This window comes from Peromyscus maniculatus, chromosome 10 (genome assembly GCF_049852395.1).
Source record: "Peromyscus maniculatus bairdii isolate BWxNUB_F1_BW_parent chromosome 10, HU_Pman_BW_mat_3.1, whole genome shotgun sequence".
Taxonomy (NCBI): domain Eukaryota; kingdom Metazoa; phylum Chordata; class Mammalia; order Rodentia; family Cricetidae; genus Peromyscus; species Peromyscus maniculatus.
The window spans coordinates 99,733,252-99,758,020 of record NC_134861.1 but is presented as its reverse complement, the minus strand read 5'-3'; the positions used below and the strand labels follow the sequence as shown (position 1 = coordinate 99,758,020).

The following is a 24,769-nucleotide window of genomic DNA, read 5'->3' as shown; positions in this document are numbered from 1 at the left end:
GTTGCTCCCTCTTTTGGTCAATTCTTGTATCTTCTGACTCTCCTGATAGTCAATTTGTGAGTCAAAACTGTAGCTGGATTAGACTTCATGCTGATTGTTGACACATGCTTTACACTGTGAAGAACCTGGTAATTAGGTCAAAGGGCACACACTACAGACACTTCCAACTTCTCTAGCTTACTCAGCTAGGCCAGTCCTTGTTCATTACTACCCTCTCTACAGTGGAGGAGGGCTGCACGTTCATCTCGGGAGTAAAGATAATTTTACTTATACTATATACACTAGACAGCCCTCGCTGGCCTGGAGTTCCGTATCCAGTCCAGGCTAGCTTTGACCTCAAGAGATCTGTCTGCCTTTGCCTGCTGAGTGCTGGGATTAAAGGTGTGTGCCACACCATGTCTGGCGGGAAAAAATGTACAAGTTGTTTCTTTTTTTTTTTCTCCTCCCCACTCATTGGCTTTCTCCATGGCTCAAGCAACCTGGGCAGACTACAGACACATACCACATGTGCCTGGCTAAGTTATCATTCTTTAAAAGGAGTAATCTGACATGAGAATCTAAAAAGAAACGTTTATTATTAAATACATATCCCCAAGACATTCAAGTTTAAAAAAAATACAGCATAAGACAATATGTGTATACACCATTGATCTACCAGTGTTCAAAACAGGAAAGTGAATTTTCTGAGTGAGTACCAGTTCCCTAGAACCTGTGCTTATACCAAGGGGACTCCTCCTCAGCAAGTCTCCCCTCCCGACCCCTGGGAAGCCTGGTGTGCTACCAAAGACACAGAGCAGGTGAGTGTAAAAATGCACAAATGCTGTGCAAGTCCTTCGCTACTCTGTCTACTTCATTATCTTTCTTCCCAGTCCTCCCGAGACTCCAGGAACCATTTCTCAGCAAGGTCAACTCTGAACAGAAATGCAGAAATCTGGATGCTCCCAGCAGACAACACCCTCAGGTTCCCAGGTGTATGCTCACCTTTCCTTGTGGCAGCTACCTAATTAAATAAACTAAGATGGTGAGAAAAAAAGGTCATACAAGAGAAAGGAGCATTTCTGCCTTATCCACAATATGCACATTATTAGGCTCCCAATATAAATACATGTAACACTTAGTAAAGCACCAGAACTCTGCAGTAAGCACCGTGTAACAACGTCCAAGACTGACTGTCTGAAGTGGTGTCTTTTGCCCACATCTCCGCAGTCATTCTTTGCGTTTATAAATATGCAACCTATAGGAAGGATCACATCTCCTACACACCACCAAGAACAGTTCCCCATGCACACACAGCACAGACTGTTTCCAGATCTGGAAACAGTCTTCTTCACTTTTACTCCCTGTCATATCTGTGACTCATGACTTGTTCCTTGAACCTGTGTGTCAGGCTGAGGCTGCTCCCGAAGCAGAGAAAACAGGGAACTTTAAAAGCTCTGCCTCTACTTGGTGGTTTAACTAAAGATCATGTTAAGGACTCCCCTGAACATTTAATAATTCTTAATCTGTTTACAGTTTGACACCAGAGCAAACATCGTAATTTGAAAATAAGTTATTCATCCTTCCCTGGAACCTGTGCTCAGCTACCTACCCCACCTTACAACACACAGCAGCCGTGAATGGAGACCCGCATCAGGAGCGCATATCCTTAAAGAACGGATGCAGTAAGGCCGCTTCTGCTGTTATTCTAGAAGCTGGGTTTAGATCCAGAAGTTTATCAAGCAGGTCGTAGGCTTCATCAGGTACTGTGTCCCAGCCTTCCGAGTTGGCAGTACACTGCCTGGGACGACTCCCACAGCCATCACTGTCCCTTTTATTCAAGGAATCCTCTGCGTGCTGTGCTGGAGATGTCTGTACGTGGTAAGAAGCTTTATGGTCAGTGTTCTCTGGAGAAGTACAGCCTGGTGGACTGACTGCTGACTTGGGAGTGTTAGGGTCTACACCCCTTAGTCTCTCACAGAGTTTCCTCAAGTCTTGTGCTGGGACTTCTTTGCTACACAAAATTGATTTGCCTAAAAGAAAAAAAAAATTACCTGAATATATCACAAGAACTCATGAGAAACATGTAGGTCATGTGCCTCAGGAATGTATTTAACCTTCACAGCTCAAAGCCAGATTACCAAGTAGGGGACAGAAAACAGAAAGCAGGGATTTACGGAGCTATGCCAGGCATTCAGCTGCCTGCCGGCTTCTCTCTTCAAGGAGCTGGGGCCTGCCACCGTTCTCCCTCCCTCCAAAGCTCCAGGCCTCGGTGTGCTAGGACAGTCCTGTGTTAGGACGTTCTCTGCTCAGTGCAGTAATCGCATTTGTGAGGTCTGTATTCACAAAGTCCCTGCTCGGCTTCTGCTCATCAGAGAGGGTTGAACTGTTACCTTTACTGTGTCTGTCTCACCTACAAGACTGTGAGCTCCTTGAAGACTAAGGTGTTATCCAGCTCCTGAAACCTATCCATTCCTGTACACACTAGATACTGTCTGTTGTGCTACACCCTTTATTACCTGGATATTCTGGATGCTGTTCTAGAACAACCTATCCTGAAGAGTAGCTGAATCCTCTCCATACCCTTTTCTTTTCCTCAACACTTCATCTGTAACAGTAAATGTTTCCTTGGACTAGGCCTTAAGTTCTATTACTGCCAGCTCACAATAAACAGTGCCTGGTACCCACCCCAGGCATGTTCATGAATAACTCAATCAAGAAACCAGACCTCAGGTTTTTTCAAAAAGGTAAATGTCAGGCTGGGGAGGTAACTCAGTGAAAAAAACACTTGTTGCACTAAGTGTGAGAACTGGAGGTCTGGTCCCACAGCCCACACAGATGTCCGGTGAGTGTGCGGCTGCACTAAGTGTGAGAACTGGAGGTCTGGTCCCACAGCCCACACAGATGCCCAGTGAGCGTGTGGCACATCTGTAATTCCGGTGCTCAGTGAGCGGAGACAGGAGACCTCCCAGGGCAAACTGGCTTGTGAGAACAGCCATATCTATCACCAAGCCGTGACTCCGTGAATAAGGAGAGCAAACGAAGAAGGCTCCTGGTGTCAATTTCAGGCCTCCACAAGCTCACACAATTTTTTAAAAACATAAATGTCTTTAAAACAACCTGCCGTCAGCTTATTATCAGAATGGGCAAAAATAAGGACAGAAACAGGTAATCATGAACTCTATACTTCCTTATTAAACAGAAACGCAGCTTTAAACAATGAGATGTACGTGGAGACTCCCTGTTGAAGTATGCAGCTTGCCAACAAAGCGATCTTGGTTCTAAGGGCCTCCTTTACATGCTCTACGATAATTACTGGACAGGAAGAGGATGAAGTGGGCAGGAATGGAGGGAGCAAAGGAAGCAGTCAGCACAAGCTGCGCTTAGTGAGAACGCAACACTGAGTCCATTTCCACTTCCAGACACCTCTGCTACACCGCGTCCATTTCCACTTTCCAGACACCTCTACTTTCCCTAGGAGACTCCAGCCCGAGGGGTGGCCATACAGCTTACTCCTTAACCTGTTCGCTTGTTCTGACATAAGATGAAGCTCAGCACGTCCTAGGCTATATGTACACACAAATTTTAGCACATGACCAAGAGTACACTTAAACAAAGTACTGCGGGAGACAACCTAGTGCACACATTCAGCCAGGACATACTGTGTCAGGCACTGTTTTCAGCTCCAAGTGTTCTCTGGATTTACTCAACACAGTCCCACGAGTATTTACTGACCACCTGCAGAGGGGGCTCTGCACACCCCGGAAGTCAGCGCTGGCATCAAGCAGCCTCTGTGGCACTGCGTCCTCTGCACCCAGACCAAGTTCATAGGATCTGACTGAAGTAATTCCGTAACCGGCCCTCATTATAGTAACTCTGACTATCAATGAGGGAAATTCAAGCTTTTCAACAAAATGTTTGGTACTGGCTGACAAACTCCGGATGCCCAACCTTCTCTTAAAGCTGTTTAGTGGGAGGTGAAACATTTTAAGTAGTTGAGAACGAATGTAAACATGTTCTATTTTTTGTAATGTGACCTGAATTTCAAGATAACCATGTCACTCCTGTGAGCACTCTTTCAGCCTATCAATGCGGAACAAAACTTCCTTATAATAGGTTGGCAGGCACAAACTGCAGAGTCAGTGTTGCTGACATACTTTTTGGTAAGTCTGTTTTGAGACTCTCCTAAAGACCACCACACAGATTCTCTGGCACATTAGACCTTGGCAACTGGTGTTCCAAAGCAAGGGCACTTTTAAGAGTCATTATTCTGAACAGAAGTAGTCCTCATAAGCATTCCATTTCTAAACTATATTTTCCATGCAGGCAGGGTAGGGACAGACATATGCAGCTCTTAAAGCCTGTCAGTCAATCCTGATGTGTATTCCTGTTCAAGGACCACTGGTCCTGGGGCTGGGCACACAGCAGCGTAGTTCCTCTTACCATCCACCGACAGAAGGGCACCCAAGCTGGGAAGTAACAACTACAATGCTACGTGGAGAACAGACACATGGAGGGATCTGAGTTTGGGTTACTAGAGCAAGGCTGAAGTAATTCTCAGGCACCCCATAGATTGCGTTATCTCAGTCTTAACCTGTGCTGCTAATATTTAAGTTCAAGAGCTGGGTGTGGTAGCACACATCTGTAATATAAGCACTCAGAAGGCAAAGGCAGGAGGCTCTCTGTGAGTTCCAGGCCAGCCAGAGGCATACAATGAGACCCTGTCCAAAAAGTACAGAAATTACATACACGTAAGACAGTATGCCGTAAAGAAAGGTCCACCTGTTCTACTTCTCTGCCACTCTACCCCAAGGAATCTAAGGACTAGTAACACACATTTCTACTACCTCCCTTGACAGTGGTCCTTACTTCAGTGCCAAGTACCTGATGTGTAACAGACAACAGACTAAAATTTATTATTCAAACATGTATATAATAAAAGTCAAGTTACAATCAAAGAGTTAAGATTACAAAGCTGATTTCTTCTAGACAAAGAAGTTGACAAAGAAATGTAAAGTCCTGCTTTTAATACTAGAGTCACTAGTACCCTGTGTGTAATAGCAAATGATCTTGTTTTAAAGAAAATAACTGTTTTCAAGCAAGTGAATAATTTCCTAAGAGTAGATAACTTTATGCATACTGAGCAAGTTTATTTGCAAGGAGAATTTTATAACAAATTTATTTAGCAATTTATAGGTGATAATCAAAAGCATCTGCCTTGTTCTAGGGTATAAAACTTACCAAAAGCTTTAGCAGCCTGGATGGTTTCCCTGGATCCCCGAATTGTCATGATTTGAGCCAAAGCAGTTAAGTCATCGCTGGCCTTGTAAAATGGGTACCGCCCACTGAGCAGGGAGAGGAGGATGATGCCCGCAGACCACATGTCAATCGCTGTGACAGAAAACAAGCTTTAAAAACCAGCCTGAGGCCGGGCGGTGGCGGCGCACGCCTTTAATCCCAGCACTCGGGAGGCAGAGCCAGGCAGATCTCTGTGAGTTCGAGGCCAGCCTGGTCTACAGTGTGAGATCCAGGAAAGGCACCAAAACTACACAGAGAAACCTTGTCTCGAAAAATCAAAATCAAAAAAAAAAAAAAAAAAAAAAAAAAAAAAAAAAACCAGCCTGAGCTTGCGACCATGTGACCATCTAAACTGTCAGCTGCAGACCTCTACTGCGAACTAACATCACTAGGCCTAGGAGCCGAAAAAGCTAGGATACACAGGCTTGAATCAACAGAATCCCATCAAGTAGTTCTGGAATAGGTATTTAAGTTTCTTGGGGGATTTTAATGTATAACCACAACTCTAATTCAGTATTCTTCCTGCGAAATAGTTTTCTCTCTTGAACTAGAATTGGAACTATTTCATCATTAGGAAACTGTAGGTAAATGCACATTTTATAGGATCAAAGGAAACTCAGCATTCAGGAAGACACCGGATGCTTTTCAGGATGGCGCCTTGGCAGTGCAGGTGACCTCCTCTCAGCGAGACACCGAGCGTTAGCCCGGCACAGCAACAGCCCTGGGTCTGAGCCACACACCAGCCTGACTGAATCTTCCTCCTGACTGTCCTGGTACTGAGCGCGGCCACTCAGCACTGCCTGTCCCGGTACTGAGCGTGGCCACTCAGCACTGCCTGTCCCGGTACTGAGCGCGGCCACTCAGCACTGCCTGTCCTGGTTCTGAGTGTGGCCACTCAGCACTGCCTGTCCTGGTTCTGAGTGTGGCCACTCAGCACTGCCTGTCCCGGTACTGAGCGCGGCCACTCAGCACTGCCTGTCCTGGTACTGAGTGCAGCCACTCAGCACTGCCCTTCTTGGTTTCATGTGCGCCACGGTCTGCTCCCTCAGTGTCGTCTCCTCCACCCCTCAGGCTCCACCCACTACACAGTGGCAGCTAGGGTCACCCACATACTGGTGCTCAGCCGCGTGTCCACTCCAGCTCCTTCCTGACTCAGACTCAACTCTCCCTCTGCAGGACAGTCTCCTGGATGTGCCATAAATCTCAAGCCAGCTATGGCTCAGTCCAATTTTACCTTTTATAAACCAGGCTCTCCGCATCTCTATCTTGTTTCTGGGTACACATCTACATCCCTCAGGCCAGTCATACAAACACCCTGGTGCCTTTCCCCTCGGTACCAACACCTACTAATGGTTGTCAACTCCTTACTCATTTCCCATTCCTGTGCCGGTGCCATCATGCACCCTCACCCTCACCTGGACCACGGGAGGACACGAGCCTCCAGAAAGCTGTTCTTCTGCACGTCTGCAGGGACCTAGAGCACAACCCTCACGGTCTTCCTTGAATGGCATCCACTGGCCACAGGCTGAGCGGTTTGACACACGGCATCTGTGTCTTCCCAGTGCACTTCCAGTCACCTCCCGAATTCCGTTTTACATTACAAAACACTGAACTTACAGTCTCCTCTACACCTAGACTATCCCAGGTCATGCTCAGTGCCAATCTCCAACTGCACAGTATTGCCTCAGAGGTCATCTTTTCTATGAACTTGCTTTCATACCCCTTTGGGTAAGAACAGATGCCCCTCAATACCCTATACAGTTTTATCACCACATTCAACAAGTCATTTTGTAACCATGACCACGCGTGGCTTAACTATAATGTAAATAGTCGTACTCGTTTTTACATCATTAGCAAGCACAGGACAGGTACATAACGAATGATGATTTCTTCAAAGCCCATGATCCAAGTGAACAGCAGGGGTCATCTCGTTCACCTAACATGGAGTCTCCAGGTTCCACCTCCACAACAGGAGTCACCTGTACATTGACAAGGTGTCTTCTAAGTTCTATGACTTTCTGGATTCTAGAAACCTTTTCTCTTTTTCAAAATCTGTTAACTGCTATTGCATTATTTTCATGGTAACAAAATAATTAATCAAAAAATTTATTTGTACCACAGAAAACTTCTGAGGTATTAAGTTAACAGGTAAGTGCTATAATTCTAACGCTGACAAAAACTACTGAGCATAGCCTGATTGATACAGTATGTCATTTAAAAAATACCGCATTCAGATCAGAAAGTTGCATCAAGAAACACACTGTCTCAAAGTGGGAGGTGCACCAGCAGGGTCAGCATCAGGCAACAGCGACGGTGACGAAATAACACACACCCGGGAGAAGCAGTGTGAACGGATGGACCCCTACTTGTGCTGCGTACCTGTGGTCTGGTTAGGACACTTCGTCAGGACCTCCGGTGCTCTGAATCCTGGTGTGCCTGCCCGAGGGGCAACCTGCTGCCGCCTGATGAGGAAGAAATAGGACACCTCCTTACGTTAGTGGGGCATGGTGGCGCACGCCTGTAATCCACCCGAGCTTGGGAGTCAGAAGCTAGGCTGGTCTACACAGGTAAGAATTCCAGGACAGCCTGGTCTACATAAGAGTTCCAGGACAGTCAGGGCTACATAGAGACCCTGTCTCAAAAAACAAACAAACAAACAGAAAAACATTGAACTATGTTAAGTCCAAAAAGTAAGCTATCAATTTAGTTCACATAAAATTCTGTCCTGGTGTCAATATAAATAAAATTCTTATAAGCACTGAAAACTGACTGCGATAAACATTCTGGATTTTATTCATTCTCCCCCACCAAGCCCCAAACCCTGGCCTTATCCCAGACAATTTTAACACAAATTCCAAGTATAAAAACAGATGGTAGATAATAAAAACTGTAAGAGAAAAACAGAACACAAAAGGAATTTATATAAAAATCCTTTTGTTTGGGGATCTTGAGTTCCTGATATACTTATTCACACGCAGATCTGAGTTAATCAGGAAGACTCTATAAAAACCAAGTCTAAAGGAAAAACTTTCAAGGCAGAGGAGTAAGAAGCATTATTTGGTCCTGGTTATTCAACACAGGCAGGAGTCAAGTCGGCAGAAACAATGGCTTCTGCAAGAGATGTCTCCCAGAGCCTCCTCCACCCACCCTCGCTGCATGAGAGCCGACGTGCTCTCCAGAGACAGTGTTTCCATCAGATGAATACATGGCCCCCGTTACTTGTCTAATGGATTGCTGTGTACCAGCCCACGTCTACTCGCTTTCACCCACTAAACCAATATCCCACCAGTTGTTTCCAGTTCTAATGCTGTCTGGCACCATGCTGTGACTCTACAGAACGTCCAACACCTTACCTCGACAGGCAGATGCTGCAGACTTTATCGGTCCCGTAACAGTCACAGGTCAGGACAGCCGGGCAAGAACTGGCAGTTTTCCTCATCACACCAGTCACAGCTTTTGTAGAAATGGCCGCCTTTTTTGTTGCTAGCTTTCTTGAGATTATATCCACAGTCTTTGATTGCTTTATGAGCTAAAGAAAAAAAAGTTGAATTTTCTATTTCCATGACATTTAACACGATGCCTTCAAATGCTGGCATGGTAAAAGCATTATCAAAAGCATAAACTTCATTCAAAACTGCTGAAGGAGCTAACAGACTGCAATTCAACAGCTCTTTATTAAAATGTTTTAAGGCCACTGGGCATGGTTGTACATGTTAGTAATAGCTGAACTAGGAAAGCTGAGGCAGGAGGATTCCAAGTTTGATGTCAACCTAGGCTATATAGTAAAACCCTGTCTTAAAAAAAAAAAAAAAGATTTGGCTTTCGGGGTTTTCTGTCTAATAACCCAGTTAGTGTGGCAGATATTTGACTGTGTTAGAACAGTTCCCGATACACTAGGAGCATTACAGCAGTACTAACCATCACTAATTGCCATGTCTAACTCCTGTTCAGAACTGTAACTGCAGTACACTACGTCACCCATTGTTTGAGCCCTGGCTGTCACAGGGTCCTTACGTCACCTTAGAATCACCTAACCTGAAGGCACTTCACAGCCATTTACCTACGGGGTGGGGCCTGTGAGGTGCTGGGGATGCAGGTGAAGTGGCCCTGATCTCAATGTTCCTCTAGAGAAAGAACAGCAACAGCTAATCAGAATTAAAAACTCCACCAAAAAAGTTCGGGGAAAAAATGGAGGACAACTGAATTTTGAGTAAAAATACCTTCTGCCAAAGCCAAACTCTACCACATGCTCCAGTGCTAACTCTAGCGGGTTCCCTGAGCTCCTCAGCGAGCGCTGACTGACTGACGGGCGACTACGAAGCTACATTACTTACTTTCTCTGCAGGGCTCTCATGGGAAATGGAGCTGTGTATATTGAAATTTCTTTCTCCAAAAACAGAGCGCTGGACAGAAAGGCCTACAGATCCCTCCTACAATACCAACAAAAACAGGAGAACAAGGGTCACATCTGTAAACTTTCTGCCAGCTGTACTCTGCCACAGCGTTTAAAGAGTTAAGTGACGGTAACCAAACAGCCGCATCCAAGCCACTCTCAGGCACCAGAACACTGTGAAGGAGGGAATAGTCTAGACAACTACACACACACACACACACACACACACACACACACACACACACGCACACGCACACACACACGTGTGCACACACACGCATACGCACACACGCGCACGCACACACACGTCACCAGTCCACACACAATGTCACCACAGTCTACACACAATGTCACCACAGTCCACATCAATGTCACCACAGTTCACACACAATGTCACCACAGTCCACATCAATGTCACCACAGCAGTCCACATCAATGTCACCACAGTCCACATCAATGTCACCACAGTCCACATCAATGTCACCACAGTCCACATCAATGTCACCACAGTCCACATCAATGTCACCACAGTCCACATCAATGTCACCACAGTCCACATCAATGTCACCACAGCAGTCCACATCAATGTCACCACAGTCCACATCAATGTCACCATAGTCCACACAATGTCACCACAGTCCACACAATGTCACCACAGTCCACATCAATGTCGTCACCACAGTCCACATCAATGTCGTCACCACAGTCCACATCAATGTCACCACAGTCCGCACACAATGTCACCACAGTCCACATCAATGTCACCACAGTCCACATCAATGTCACCACAGTCCACATCAATGTCACCACAGTCCACACACAATGTCACCACAGTCCACATCAATGTCACCACAGTGCACATCAATGTCACCACAGTCCACACACAATGTCACCACAGTCCACACACAATGTCACCACAGTGCACATCAATGTCACCACAGTCCACATCAATGTCACCACAGCCCACATCAATGTCACCAGAGTCCACACACAATGTCACCACAGTCCACACACAATGTCACCACAGTTCACATACAATGTCACCACAGTCCACACACAATGTCACTACAGTCTGTCACCACAGTTCACATCAATGTCACCACAGTCCACACAATGTCACCAGTCCATATTCAATGTCACCACAGTCTGTCACCACAGTTCACACACACACACACACACACACACACACACACCACTACAGTCTCTAACGCCCCTTGCAGAGGCTTCATCTCCTTGAGGCTGAGATGGAGACAGACACTTCAGAATCCCCGTACAATGCTCTTTCTTTAAAAGGAGAAAGGACATCTAACGTCTTTACAGGGAACCCCCCTTTATCATATAATGTAACTTATAACTGCAGAGACTAAGCCTGTCAAGCAGGGTATTCTGGTCTGAAATAGAGTACAATCTCAGTGAAAACACCAACCAACCGAAACGCGTAACAGGCTTTTATCTCAAGCACCACTCTAGCACTGCCCCCTGGGGGTGACGGAGAGCACTCCTAAACGTCCTATCTGAAAATGTAAAAGGCAGAACCTTTCCGTCTTTCCCTTGCTTAACGTGAGTCTGTGCGTTCTGTGAGTTTGCGTAGGGTCTCTTGACAGAAGTTTTTGCGGCACACTGCTGATCCAGATTTTTAGGTGCTGGGCGGCTCAGGGAGCCCTTGTGTCCAGTAACTCCGTGGTACTTGTTTCGTGGACAGCCTTCCTGCTGAGCCTCAGACTGGACAAACTTGAGCAGCTCTATTTTCGTGTCATGGGTTCCTTGGGCCAAACCAAAGTCCACCAAGGCATACCTAAGAAGCAAAATTAAGTATTGTCACCCTGCTATAGCGACTTAATTGGTAACACTGTAATGCTCTCAAACCACATTCAGAAACTAATTGACTCCAGAACAATTAAGAATGTATAATAGGGGATGGGGGGCCGGAGAGATGGCTCATCGGTTAGGAGCACTGACTGCTCTTCCAGAGGTCCTGAGTTCAATTCCCAGCACCCACATGGCAGCTCAAACTGTCTATAACTCCAGTTCCAGGGGATCTGACACCTTCACACCAACGCACATAAAATAAAGTTAAATAAATTAGTAAAAAAGAATTTATAATAGTCAAAAGCAAAAAAACAAAACAAAAGAAAGAAAGAAAAATTCTCAAGGACTTCATAGCTAAGACTGAAAATCAGAGAAAGATGAATCCTTAAAGTGAGCAGTCAGTTACGCACTCTCTCCACTTAGGGCCTGCAGAGACAAGGCAGAGGAGCCATGAGCAAGAGACAAAAAGCAGAATCCTTGGCCGTTCAGTATGAAAAAAGGGCATTACAATGGGTACTTTCTTTTTTTTTTTTTTTGGTTTTTCGAGACAGGGTTTCTCTTGCGTAGCTTTGCGCCTCTCCTGGAACTCACTTGGTAGACCAGGCTGGCCTCGAACTCACAGAGATCCTCCTGCCTCTGCCTCCCGAGTGCTGGGATTAAAGGCGTGCGCCACCATCGCCCGGCTATGGGTACTTTCTAATCAAACAAGTATAAAGAAATTACAGAAAACACAAGGGCTACAGGATTAGTCTGAATTTCCTTATTAATGTACTAAGTATAACATATAACGGAAAGCTGACTGTGTTGTCCAGTGTCCCATTGACTAAAACGGGAAACAAGGGCTCTAAGGTTAGAATGGGCCAGATTCTAAGTTCTCTCACCTAAGTGCACATCTCACGATGTACACTGTTATTAACATCATTTCATTTTCCTCACTGCATTCTCTCTCCCCAATCACAATAAAAACCTGAACAGAAACCACGTGAACACTGTGGTTGCTTACACGTATGTCTAAGAGAGGACTCCACAGCGCAAACTCAACTGTGTTTCCCAGGATTCTTCCCACTTACTTTTTCAGGCGTCTATTGTATAAAAAATTGCTGGGCTTCACATCACGATGAACAATACCAAACTGATGAATCCGTTTCAAAGCTATGAAGAGATTAAACATATACTCTCGTACTTCTTGAAAGGAAAGAGAATTCAAAATGTCCTAAAATAAAGTTATGAATGAAGTCACAAAACTATTCAACTAAACATTTAACTAATTAAAGTTATCAAACTGTGAAAACCTACCAAAAACGACTCATGTTCCAGATATGGCATGGCAATAACCACATGATCGTTTTTCCTGAAGCAGTACTTGACTCCCATGACGTTGTCCTGCCCCCTGGTGGGAAACGCACAGTGAACTTCAGAGGGAGGTCAGACGCACCGTAACTTTATGCCTTAAGAACTGAATTATCTTAGCAATGCACATGTACTTACTACTAGAAAATGCAAAATCACATTAGTGAATATAAGCATCTAACTGACATATGAAAGAAAACTTTCAAACAAAAACAGCACCAGTTACAAGGTTACTGTAACAACCCAAACATGAGATATCTGCAGTTTTAACTGGGGAAGTGGGAGATAACAAGGCTAATTGGCAGATAAAATATTACCTGCAGTAGGTTTTAAAAATAAATAGCCGGTGGCGGTAGCACACACCTTTAATCCCAGCATTCGGGAGGCAGAGGCAGGCAGATCTTTGTGAGTTCGAGGCCAGCTGGGTCTACAGAGTGAGATCCAGTACAGCCAGGGCTACATAGAGAAACCCTGTCTCAAAAAACCGAGAAAAAAAAAAGTAACATTCATTGACCATCATTATAATCTGCCAAAGCTCTGAGTCCTAATGGGATGCATCCATCAACCTCTCCTGTCTTCAGGAGCCAGAGGGATGGGCGACTCCAAAGCAGCAGTGCCTCCCACAGTGACTGAGGCATGTATAAACTCACAAGGCTTTCACAGGTTCAAGCCAGATGGGTCCCAGAGCTTTGGGGGAAGAGGAGCAAGTTGTAGGCTCCCAACCCTAACCAAAGAGCTATCAGCAACTGACACCCCCTTGCAAAGGAAAAATTAGTTTCCATAGAAAGTACATGCCAGTGGAACCTCACTAGATATATCAACCACACTTCAAGCAGCCCCCACGCCCAGCAGGAGATGGCTAACACAAAAGAAACTCAATGCACTTTTACAGACATTTTGTCTCATATTGTTTTGTTTGGGCTTTTTTTTGTCTTACTAGCCTTTTGCCTAAATATTTTGGTTTCTATATATTATGGTTTCTATATATTATGGTTTCTGACCTCGTGTCTTTGTGGGTTTTGTTTGGCTACGTGTGTGCGTGTTTCCCATGATTTTTCTGTTCTTTTTCATTCACTCATTCAGAGATCCTCCTGCTCTGCCGCCCAACTCCTGAGATTGAAGGTGTGCACTACCACCCGGGGCCTTAGTCTGTTCTTTGGTTTGTTTGCCTGTTTGTTTGCTTTCTATAGAGAAAAGGTGTGGAGTTGGGGGGATGGGAAGGTCCTCGAAGGAACTGGGGGAAAAGGAAACCATGATCAGAATATATTGTATAAAAAATTTCTCAGTTAAAAAACAACCCCCGACCCCAAAAACCCAAAACCTCAGTCTCACGACACCCTCATGGAAAAAGTCATCCTCCACCCCGTTTTACAAGTGAGGAAACGAGGCAAGAACTCCCCCAAAGTCCTGAAAGGAGTTAAGTACGGAAGGTGTGATCAGATCCAAGCAGTTTCCGCTAGAGATGTACTCCTACTCACTACTCCAGACTTGTCTGTAAAAGATGGGGAGGTCAATGTAGTCACCAACAGAGCGGAAAACCAGAGAAGGAAGCATCCTAAGCCAAGCTGACCACACATTAACCACCACACCTTTCAAGGTGGGAAGCCAAGAAAGGCACTGAGGACGCACTTGCAGAAAAGATACCTTTCTTTGGCTCTCACACTATAGTTCAGTCTGGACAAAAAACTCATGGAGATAACTTCTGCCTTGGCATTGTTGGGATCATAGGCATGCCAGATTTGGGTGATGCCAGTGTAGGAGTGAAATGAAGACAATGAGGATGAGGATGGTATCTACGGGCTGGTTTGAGCAACTGAGGAGACAGATGTAGTGCCATTTACACACAGGCAGATGAGAAATTTGCTGGACTGGTTATTCTGGCTAGGCAAGACAGGTTAAAATTTAGGGATGTATCTACACATCTGGGTATGGGTGCAATACACAGAAAGACAAAAATTATCACATTAAGCCGGGCGGTGGTGGCGCACACCTTTAATCCCAGCACTCGGGAGGCAGAGCCAGGCGGATCTCTGTGAGTTTGAGGCCAGCCTGGGCTACCAAGTGAGCTCCAGGAAAGGCGCAAAGCTACACAGAGAAACCGTCTCGAAAAACCAAAAAAAAAAAATTATCACATTATCTTATTCACATATGGAAGCCAATACAGTGGATCTCATGGAAGCAGGAAGTAAACAGGATCACTAGAGGGCAAGGTCAGCAGGCAGGGCACACAGGAGGTTGGAAAATGGTTATCAAAATACATTTAGCTAACAGCAATAAGGCCTGGTGCTCCACTGCACAGTAGGGTGACTGACTAGAGTTCAGAGCAGTTTAGTTATACATTTCATCTGGGGTTTGAAAATACAAAAAAAAAGATACATCTTAAAGGAGACAGAATCATTACTGGACCTGATTTGATCATTATACATTATTTGCTTGTATAAATCATTATATCATACTGTATAAATGTGCAATTACTTTGTGTCTACTAAGAAAGTCAATTATGTTCAACAAAGGGAGCAACAACTGAGTGTGTAAAGAGCAGTGTGTAGGTAAAAATGGCCACGTGAGTGACTGAAGAAATCTGGCCACTACAGAGCAAAGGACAAGGACAGTGGTGCAGGCAGAGGAGAGGACAGCCCCAGGCAGGTGAGCACGGTCACCACGTCCAGATGCTGACAGGACTGGCCTAGCAGAGAAACGAACGAGAGAGGACAAATGACCCCGTCCTAAGTCTATCACGGGAGACAAGGCTGTCAGCACTCGAGATGCACACAGTTCTTCCCACTAAGACAGGAGGCCACCCTGGACCTCAGGAGAAATCCTCTAAAAGGATTAATGGAAATTTAACCATTCCAAGGCATGGGGCAAAGCACAGCTGACTGGAAACATAATTTAAGCACAGCCTCCTAGTCTTGTTGAACTACCGTAAATATTATAAATCACGCAGCGTCCACTCAGGTGGAGTGAACGCCTTTAAATCGCCTACCCCGCAAGTGTCAGACACTGAAGCTCCGCGGCGACTCTCACGGGGTGACTTGTTGGGATCAAGTGCTTCAGCGCAATCTTCTCTTCATGTCCCACCTGCAGCTGGGCCGTGGCCAAGTAGACAGAGCTGAAGGTGCCTGTGAAGCAATTGGGTAGACTTTTCATATCAGGCTTTAAAAAGGTTATGGTAAACAATGCTATAAGATTAATAAATATCTTAATGGAATAATACATTAAGTTATGGCTGTTTGTTTTATCCTAAATATTTATTACTTTCATTCTTTCCAAGGGGGAGAAAATCTGTTACCATAGTTACCAACATTATCATGGTTACACCCTTAAATTACCTTCTCCGATTTTGTCCTTAATTTTGAACACACTGACAAGCTGTGGTACAGCTTCACAAAGCTTCTCAATATCTTTTTTAATGCCTATGAAGGAAGGAAAAATTTACAGTTAGAATCTGTAACGACAGGTAGTTAAGGTTTTTTTTGCTGTTCATGTTGGTTTTGGACAGGGTCGTTGCCCCTCCCCACCTCCCTGAGACAGAGTTTCTCTGTGTAGCCCTGGCTGTCCTAGGACTTGCTCTGTAGACCAGGCTGGCCTGGAACTTACAAAGTGCTGGGATTAAAGGCGTGTGCCACCACCGCCAGGCTTGGGCAGGGTCTTGTGACAAGGGTTGGGATTCTCCCACCTCTGCCTCTCAAGTACTATTACAAGAATTTGCCATCACTGCTCAGCTTATAATTTCTCAGGTTCAACGATAAATCAATGAAATACATTTTAAACCAAGTAATTAACCACAAAATGATAAACATTAAAACCCCACAGAGTTGCTAAAAAGTTGCAAAACGATAACTAGCAGGAAAAATAAAAAGATAGCCCCAAAATTAAACATGGCAAATTTCTACTGTATTGGAGCTACATACTAAGAGATATACTGCTAGTACATATTTGACCTTTAAGATGAAAATGCTAAGTTCAAAGCAAAAAAAGACCTAAAGCGGGGCAAGGTAGTGCATGCAGTAGTCCCAACTGCTCAGGACACTAGGGCAGGAAGACCACTTGAGCTCCAGGAGCTTAAGGCCAGCAAGGGAAGGGAACAGTGGAAAAAAGTAAAAAAAAAAAAAAAAAATCTATAAGGGGTGGTGTGCTAGTACATGCTGGTACTTCCAGCACCGAGGACATGGAAGCAAGAGGATTAGGAGTTCAAGGCCAGCCTCAAATATATAGTGAATTTGAGGCCAGACTGTCTCAAAACAAACACCCAAAATATAAAATGAAAACACTGAACACGCAATGTATGCCGTGATCACTAGAAGGCACAGTAAGGGCACAATGCAATCGTCTTGAAAACAACTTCCTCCATCAGACACAAAATCTTACAGGCGGGAAAGTGTTATACAGGGAATGGTCAGTCTATCCTTAGGAAGACAGTCTTCTAAGGTTCTCTAGTTTGTGGGGGAAAAACTCTTTAATGTGTTCCCAAAGTTAATGGCATCCTCTATTTTTGACCCCATAAAAACTGCTAATTTTAACTAAATACAAAAGTATACATAGCTAAAATAAGTGGAAGCAGTAATGTAAAATCTAATAAACTACTGATACGAAAAAGAACCACCTAAGAATCTTCAGACTCTAGTGCAGAACCGAAGCCAAGCGCGAGCCAGTGTCGGTAATTATTCACACTCAAAGCTGAAGGCACTTTCAAAGTGCTTTCACATGCATTACTTTCTCAGATGGTTTTTCCTCTCTGCAGCGGTGTGGCCAGAACTCAGGGCTCACACTAGGCAAACGCAACCCATCCTGTAGCTCCTGGTTTCTGACACAGTCTTACTATGTAGCTCAGGCTGGTTTCAAGTTTGCAATCCTCCTCCTACTTCTTCCAGAATGTTGAGACTCCAGGCACATGCCACTGCCTGGCCCTCAAATCTTCATAACAGCACTATGATGTTGGCACAGTAAGAATGAATATCTTGCCAGGCATAGCACTTGGGAGGCATCTCCATGAGTTTGAGGGCAGCCTGGTCTATATCACAAGTTTGAGGCAGATAGCTAGAGTGTACAGAGTGAAACCCTGTCTAAAATCAGATATAGGTATCTAGTCAGAGAAGTTACATCATTTGCTCAGCATCAGAGAGGTACCACTGATGCCTACAGACACTCACTCATAATTACTACCTTTTAAAACGTTCTGCAACAAGTACACGTTTAAAATGAACACACTGGTGCAGCTGGGCTTCCCTGGGGTTTTAGTCTAGTAGAAGAGACAGACATTCTTACTCTCTTGTTTTTTTTTTGTTGTTGTTGTTTTTTTTTTTTTTTTTTCTGAGACAGGGTTTCTTTGTATAGCTCTGGCTGTCCTGGAACTCACTCTGTAGACCAGGATGACCTCGAACTCATAGAAATCCACCTGCCTCTGTCTCTTGACTGCTGGGATCAGAGGCATGTGCCACCACCGCCCAGCCTAGACGGGCTGTGTTCTAATGTAGAAAAATGAAAGAGAACATTTGCTGAAGAAGGAGCTGTGTATGCAGAGACACTGAAAAAGGAATGAATGATTGGGGTGAGAAGAGTTAATGAAACACAATGAAACCCAAAAGGGCAAAGAGGAGAATAAGAGAATGCTATACAAAGTTTAAAGTAGAAAAATGACAAGTAGAAGACAGATTTGAAGGGGACCATCAAGAGTCAGAGGTGACAGAGTCCGAGCAGAGCCAGCAGTGTTCTCTCTGCCACAAGGACCCACTTAAAGCACACTTTACTCAAGCGGCCCTCACCGTGGTGAGATAGAGATTCCACACGATTTCAATACAGGAGGCAACATAACACAACACTGGAGGTGGGAACCGAAGTCAGAAACATGGACCCACTGTAAACCACCCTGAGATGTCTGTCTTGAGCAGAGTTCATCTCTATGAATCTAAGTTTCTATCTACAGGTATACATATCACTATTACTATTATTGTAGTGTGGAGGATTAAACCTTGTGCATACTAGTAAAGTGCTCTACCACTGAGCTACATCGCTCCATAGCTTTTTTTCTTTTTAATTAAGAGATTTTCTATTTGTTTTACGATAGCTGTTGTTTTATCATCTACAGAAGAAAAGAAAAGTTGGGATAAAAAGGTTTTAATAGTATCCGTATCATTTGGGCATTTAGAAGATTAAAATAAATGTGCATACACACTTTACACAAAGCTTGTCACACGGTAAACGCTAAATGTATGACTATAATAATCCTTACTATTCTAACTATAGTAGTTACATTGGAGGGGCACTTGAGACAGGGTCTATGCAGTCCCGGCTGTCCTGGAGTTTGCTATGTAGACCAGGCTGGCCTCAAACTCAGATCCTCCTGCCTCTGCATGCCCAGTGCATGAAAGGCTGTGCCGCCGCCGCTTCCGGCTATAGTTGGCTTGAGAACGTTAACTTACGCTTTAATCACTGACTTACCTGACATCCAGAAAAGTGCCTGCATATAACAGATACTAAGTATCCGTCACTTGGGTATCTCTTCAATCTTTCATTTTTCTACATTAGAACACAGCCCGTAATAGCATAGGAGTCTGTCATGTTCATTTTGGGACTTTTATATACTGACTTAATTTCCTATACTTAGGGGAATCATATAATTTCATACAAGCTGGAAATCTTTGAAGAATAAAAAGAGAGCTGTAGAATGTTAAGTATCTAAGAAATTTTCAAAATATATACTAAGCAAAACAGAACAGAGGAGTTGGGCGTGTTGCTCAGAGGTGGGGCACTTGCCTAACAACACAAAACTCTGAATCTTATTCCTAACACCGAGGGGGAAACAAAATTAGAAATATGTTGATTATGATCCCAACTTAATTTTAAAATATGTATCCTAGGCCCAGGAAGATAGCTCAGTTGGTAAATGCTTGCCTTGAAAAGTATGAGGACCTGAGTCTGATTCCAAAACCCAAGTCAAAAAGCCAGACATGGTGGCCCACACTTTTAATCCCAGGGCTGGAACAGTGGAGAAAAGCGGATCTCTGGGAACACCTGCAAGCCAGCTTAGCCAAACTGGTGATCTTCAGGCCAAAGAGACCCTGTCTTAAAACAGCAAGGTTGGCAGTACTTGAGGAACGATGTACAAGGCTGTCCTCTGTGTGTTCTATCTACACGCACACATAACTAAAGGACTAAATGCTGGAAACATTTTACTTAGGCTTTCTTATTTTCCTAAATTTTCTCCAATAAGCATGAAAAATTTGTTATATTACAAAAATTCAACAATACTGGGCAGCAGTGGCACATGCCTTTAATCCCAGCACTTGGGAGACGGAGCCAGATGGATCTCTGTGAGTTCGAGGCCAGCCTGGGCTACTTAACATTATACAGTTCTCTTTTTATTCTAGGACAGGCACCAAAACCACACGGAAAAACCTTGTCTTGAGAAAAAAAAAAATTCAACAATACTACTAAACAAAGGGCTTTGCTATTCATCTGCTATACTAGGCATTTATTTGATATCATTTAATACTAACAAACCCCTACTGTGGGCTGGATCCTCTTTGGTTCTACATATGCAAAGGTAGACAAAAAGTCCCAAAACCCCCACCAAAAAACCTGAAACTTCAATAAGGAGTTAAGGTAATGCAGGCACATAACTGCTTCATGATCTATCTCATCTGACTTATGGTATGCCTGGACCTCATCAGTACTAGTCTTTCCTAAAGTGGTATTTCTGACATGGCTTTCGCTTTTATTAAGAGTCACAGTAAAGAACTCATGGATAAATTTCAGCATGTTTTATAAGTTACCATGGGCACTATTTGTAATGGCCTAAGTTGGGTTACATGAAAGCTACAAAACTTTTGAAAACAGAAATAAAAATCACCCCACTAATTCATCCCATTTTCAAGATATCAGAAAAGGAGCATTCCTCTGAAAATAATTCTAGAACCAGATCAGATTCATGCATTCACACACTCCATTCAATGAACAATGTGAATGAGAGGCCAAAAATACAGAATGCTAAGTGATACAAGAATATGACTATGCTATTGCATATGTATGTATATGTATTTATTAATTAAAAAAAAAGCCAGAAGCTGGGCGGTGGTGGCGCATGCCTTTAATCCCAGTACTCGGGAGGCAGAGGCAGGCAGATCTCTGAGTTCGAGGTCAGCCTGGTCTACAGAGTGAGATTCAGGACAGGCACCAAAACACACAGAGAAACCCTGTCTCGAAACCCCCCACCCCCAAAGCCAGACTGAAAAACAAGTTGTTTTAAAAAATAAATAAAATAAATAAAGGACAGGGGAAACCAGGTAGTATTTTAAGATCAATCTAAAGCATATAAAATGGACTGGAAATCTAAGAGGAACGGAAGCAGACAGTTTAGGTTAAGGAAGTTAATGGTACTTCAACAAGGAAGGGAAGAGGAGCCTCAAGCTTTTAAGTCTGACAGTTAACAGTGGTGTTCATCACCATGAAGAGGGACACTGAGAGAGGTACTCACTGTGACAATAAGTAACAGTTTAGTTTTAGTCAAGAAATCATAAATATAAGCCGGGTGCTTGGGGCCCACGCCTTTAATCCCAGCACTCGGGAGGCAGAGGCAGGCAGATCTCTGTGAGTTCGATGCTAGCCTGGGATACAGAGTGAGTTCCAGGAAAGGATCCAAAGCTATGCAGAGAAACCTTGTCTCAAAAAAAGAAACCAAAAATATGTGACATTATGCTTTTTAAGTGACATTAAAGCTTTTGGGAGTATACAAATTGTAGAGGAAAAAGTAGTAGGATCATTGTATCTAGGATAAACATTAGAATGAAATAGTTGTTTTCGCTGTACCTAGGGTAAACATCAGCATGAACACTTGTTTTCTTTAAGTACTTAGACCTTAAAGAAATCATTGCAGGAAACGGTGATTGTTTTCTGTTATCTCTAGAGTGTTTTTCTGAAGGAGCTTTGTAGTCTTTGCATGGCTCTGACCACAGTCAATAAATACGGCTGTTTGGGGTTCAGTTCATAGAAACTGTTCCTCCCTGCTGCAACAGAGTCTGAAGTTAATCTGGAGTCTCTTTTCCTTTGATCGTCCCACAAAATACAGAACCCCGGACAACAATAAAGGGCATACCATAAATTAAAAGTCAAAATTAGTATCTTCTTGGACAAGCCTAAATTTTCTTAGGACAAAGAAGATGGCCAGATTTTAGGAAAGAACGCAGTCAACTGGGACTCTTCTGCTTAAAAACACGTATGTTAAATGAACACTGACACAGGGCACCGTGCACAGTTGTATGAAGACACACATTGTTTCTGGAGGTGGGGCTGAGACAGGGTCTCCAGTAGCCCGGGCTGGGCTTGAACTCCTGATCCTCCTGCCTCCACCGCCACCTGAGTTTATGGATGTGTACCACCGTGCCCAGCTGAAGGGGCACGTTTTAGTTCCCAAGACCCCGTATTTTCAGTCATCATCTTGAATCGTGAGAAGTGGTGTTATATCACTGCTACAAACCATTCCATTCTGTGAATTCTGTTTCTGAATACTTAAAATTCCTTCCCTGTCAGTTTCTAAAACCAACACAACCTGTTTCCTAGAAAGCCACTGACATTTGGACCTAACCAAGTTCATCTAAAAGGACAAAGCTGGATTCCAATCCCTCCCTCCCTCCCTCCCTCCCTCCCTCCCTCCCTCCCTCCCTCCCTCCCTCCCTCCCTCCCTCCCTCCCTCCCTCCCTCCCTCCCTCCCTCCCTCCCTCCCTCCCTCCCTCCCTCCCTCCCTCCCTCCCTCCCTCCCTCCCTCCCTCCCTCCCTCCCTCCCTCCCTCCCTCCCTCTCTCTCTCTCTCTCTCTCTCTCTCTCTCTCTCTCGGTTATATAGGTTTCTCTATACAACAGTCCTGGCTGTCCTGGAACTCGCTGTGTAGACCAGGCTGGCCTCCCTCCCTCCCTCCCTCCCTCTCTCTCTCTCTCTGTTATATAGGTTTCTCTATACAACAGTCCTGGCTGTCCTGGAACTCGCTGTGTAGACCAGGCTGGCCTTGAACTCACAGAGATCCGCATGCCTCTGCCTCCTGGCTCAATCCTCTTAAAATGCAATCCAATCCTAAATCTAGATTTTATGAATCTACACGGACACATGAAGACCTAAGAGTCAGGTGTTTGTGGTTTTTGTTGTTGTTGTTGATTTCTGAGACTGTAATTTAATTTGAAGGGAGCTTCTCTTTCCACCTAGTTTTTAACGAATTAGAGAGCGCAGACTCGCCAGCCGACCGCGCCATCTTCAGAACTGCACTCCTGGGGTATGAAACACATACCTGAAAGTTTCACATTCTGCTCATATCTTTTTAACGAGTCATCGGCGGGGCTCCTGTCACAGCCAGGCTGGGAAGAAAACGCCATGGGCTCCTCCATCTGAGCACCCTAGGAGGCTCCCACCACACGCAACCGGGGTGCAGAATGTCAGCTACGACACAGGCATGTCCACCGGGGGGTGCAGCCGCTGTGGAAATCAGAACACTGTGAGGAAGGCGAAGTCACTCGCTGAACCAGGCACGGAACAAAAACCAGCGGCCCTCACGGGCACTAACATTAAAAAACCCCCAGAGGTCCAAATCCCCAGCCCGGGAGGCGTCGCTGGCCCGGGGCTGGGCGGGAACTCCTGCGGGCCGGGGTGCGGCCGGCTCAGGCCGGCCCGGGGACCCCGCCCGCCGGCGGCGGCTGGCGAGGGACCGCGGCTTGACCGAGAAGACCCGGGAGGAGATTGCACGCCAGAGGGCTGGCCCAGGCCCCGCTCAAACCGGCCCAGGGCGGCCCGGTGCCAACCGCGAGCCGGACCGCCGGGGAAGGGATGAATGAATGAATGGGCCGGCCTGGGCGAGCGCGGAGAAGCCCCGCACGGCAACAGGAAGCGCAGTGCGCAGGCGCACCCCTCCCGCCGCGGGAGCCCGCGGAGAAGCTGCCAGGGTGCTGGCGGGGCGACGGGACCTCGGTCCCGGTCCAGAGTTCGCTCCTGGCCCCGCACGGTCCAGAGACTCGGCCCCGCACGGTCCAGAGACTCACGGTTCACGGAAGCTGGGACTCCCACGGTCGCGGCCGCCAGGAGCGCGCCCCGCGCCAGTCCCCCAGCGCGCCTGCGCGCGTCTTCCCGCGCTGCTTTGAATTGCTCATGCGCACTCGGGAGCCCTCCGCGCCCGGGCTGGGCGGCCGGGGGACGCTGGCGGAAGAGGTGTGGTCGGTCTGCAGGCCGGCGGGTCAGGAAGGGCGGTCCCACGAGTTAGAGCTCGGAACCACGCTGGGGGCAACCTAAGGTTAGAGGGGGAGCACGCCCAGCGGGGTGTCCGGCCTCAGCCACACGAGCCGTGGCCGTGCAAGACACCGGACGCTTCCTGGGGCGAAGAAAAAGCACTTCGTGGAGTCCGTTTTTACTTTTCTCCACTAAAAATCAAAGAGTAACTGCTGGTTGTGCGTGGCTTTTATAGCAGAGATGGGCAGTGTCGGTCAGTGTATGTTGATCATTTAGCTGTGATAGAAGCCAGCCTTCAGGGGCTGAGCCCTTAACAGTGGCGAACACGGCAGTCAAAAGCCATCCCAATTTCGCGCCGTTTAAAAAACAACCAGCTGAGTCTACGTGTGCATGGGTGTGGGACGACCATGCACAGGACTTCCTCCTGCCACGGGTTACATCCTCAGCGGTTCTTCTTTTTTTTTTTTTTTTTTTTTTTGGTTTTTTCGAGACAGGGTTTCTCTGTGTAGCTTTGCGCCTTTCCTGGAGCTCACTTGGTAGCCCAGGCTGGCCTCGAACTCACAAAGATCCGCCTGCCTCTGCCTCCCAAGTGCTGGGATTAAAGGCGTGCGCCACCACGCCCGGCTCAGCGGTTCTTCTTGCCCTGGCAACTTCCCACTGCCCAGAGCTCAGCAAGGGGTGGGGCCCGGAAGTTACCCGCCCAGACCGTGCTGGCGCTTTGCCTGGTCTTGAGCCGGTC

At 45.7% G+C, this 24,769-nt stretch overlaps 1 protein-coding gene across 2 annotated transcripts; it reads right to left on the bottom strand.

The window, feature by feature from the left end:
- Positions 1-556: 556 nt before the first annotated feature.
- Positions 557-24,487, bottom strand: Cdc7 (cell division cycle 7). Of its 2 annotated transcripts, XM_076546904.1 has the most exons (12): positions 23,847-24,487; positions 23,102-23,286; positions 16,159-16,242; positions 15,813-15,948; positions 12,773-12,866; positions 12,547-12,689; positions 11,204-11,462; positions 9,609-9,704; positions 8,628-8,803; positions 7,654-7,736; positions 5,218-5,367; positions 557-2,009 (listed from the first exon to the last, which is right to left on the bottom strand). In XM_076546904.1, exons 2-12 carry the CDS (start codon positions 23,196-23,198, stop codon positions 1,630-1,632), a joined length of 1,698 nt encoding a protein of 565 aa, XP_076403019.1. In that variant the 5' UTR covers positions 23,199-23,286; positions 23,847-24,487; the 3' UTR covers positions 557-1,629. The 2 variants fall into 2 exon arrangements, with proteins under 2 accessions (XP_076403019.1, XP_076403018.1); XM_076546903.1 differs by lacking the exon at positions 23,847-24,487 and having other exon boundaries at positions 23,102-23,337.
- Positions 24,488-24,769: the final 282 nt, after the last annotated feature.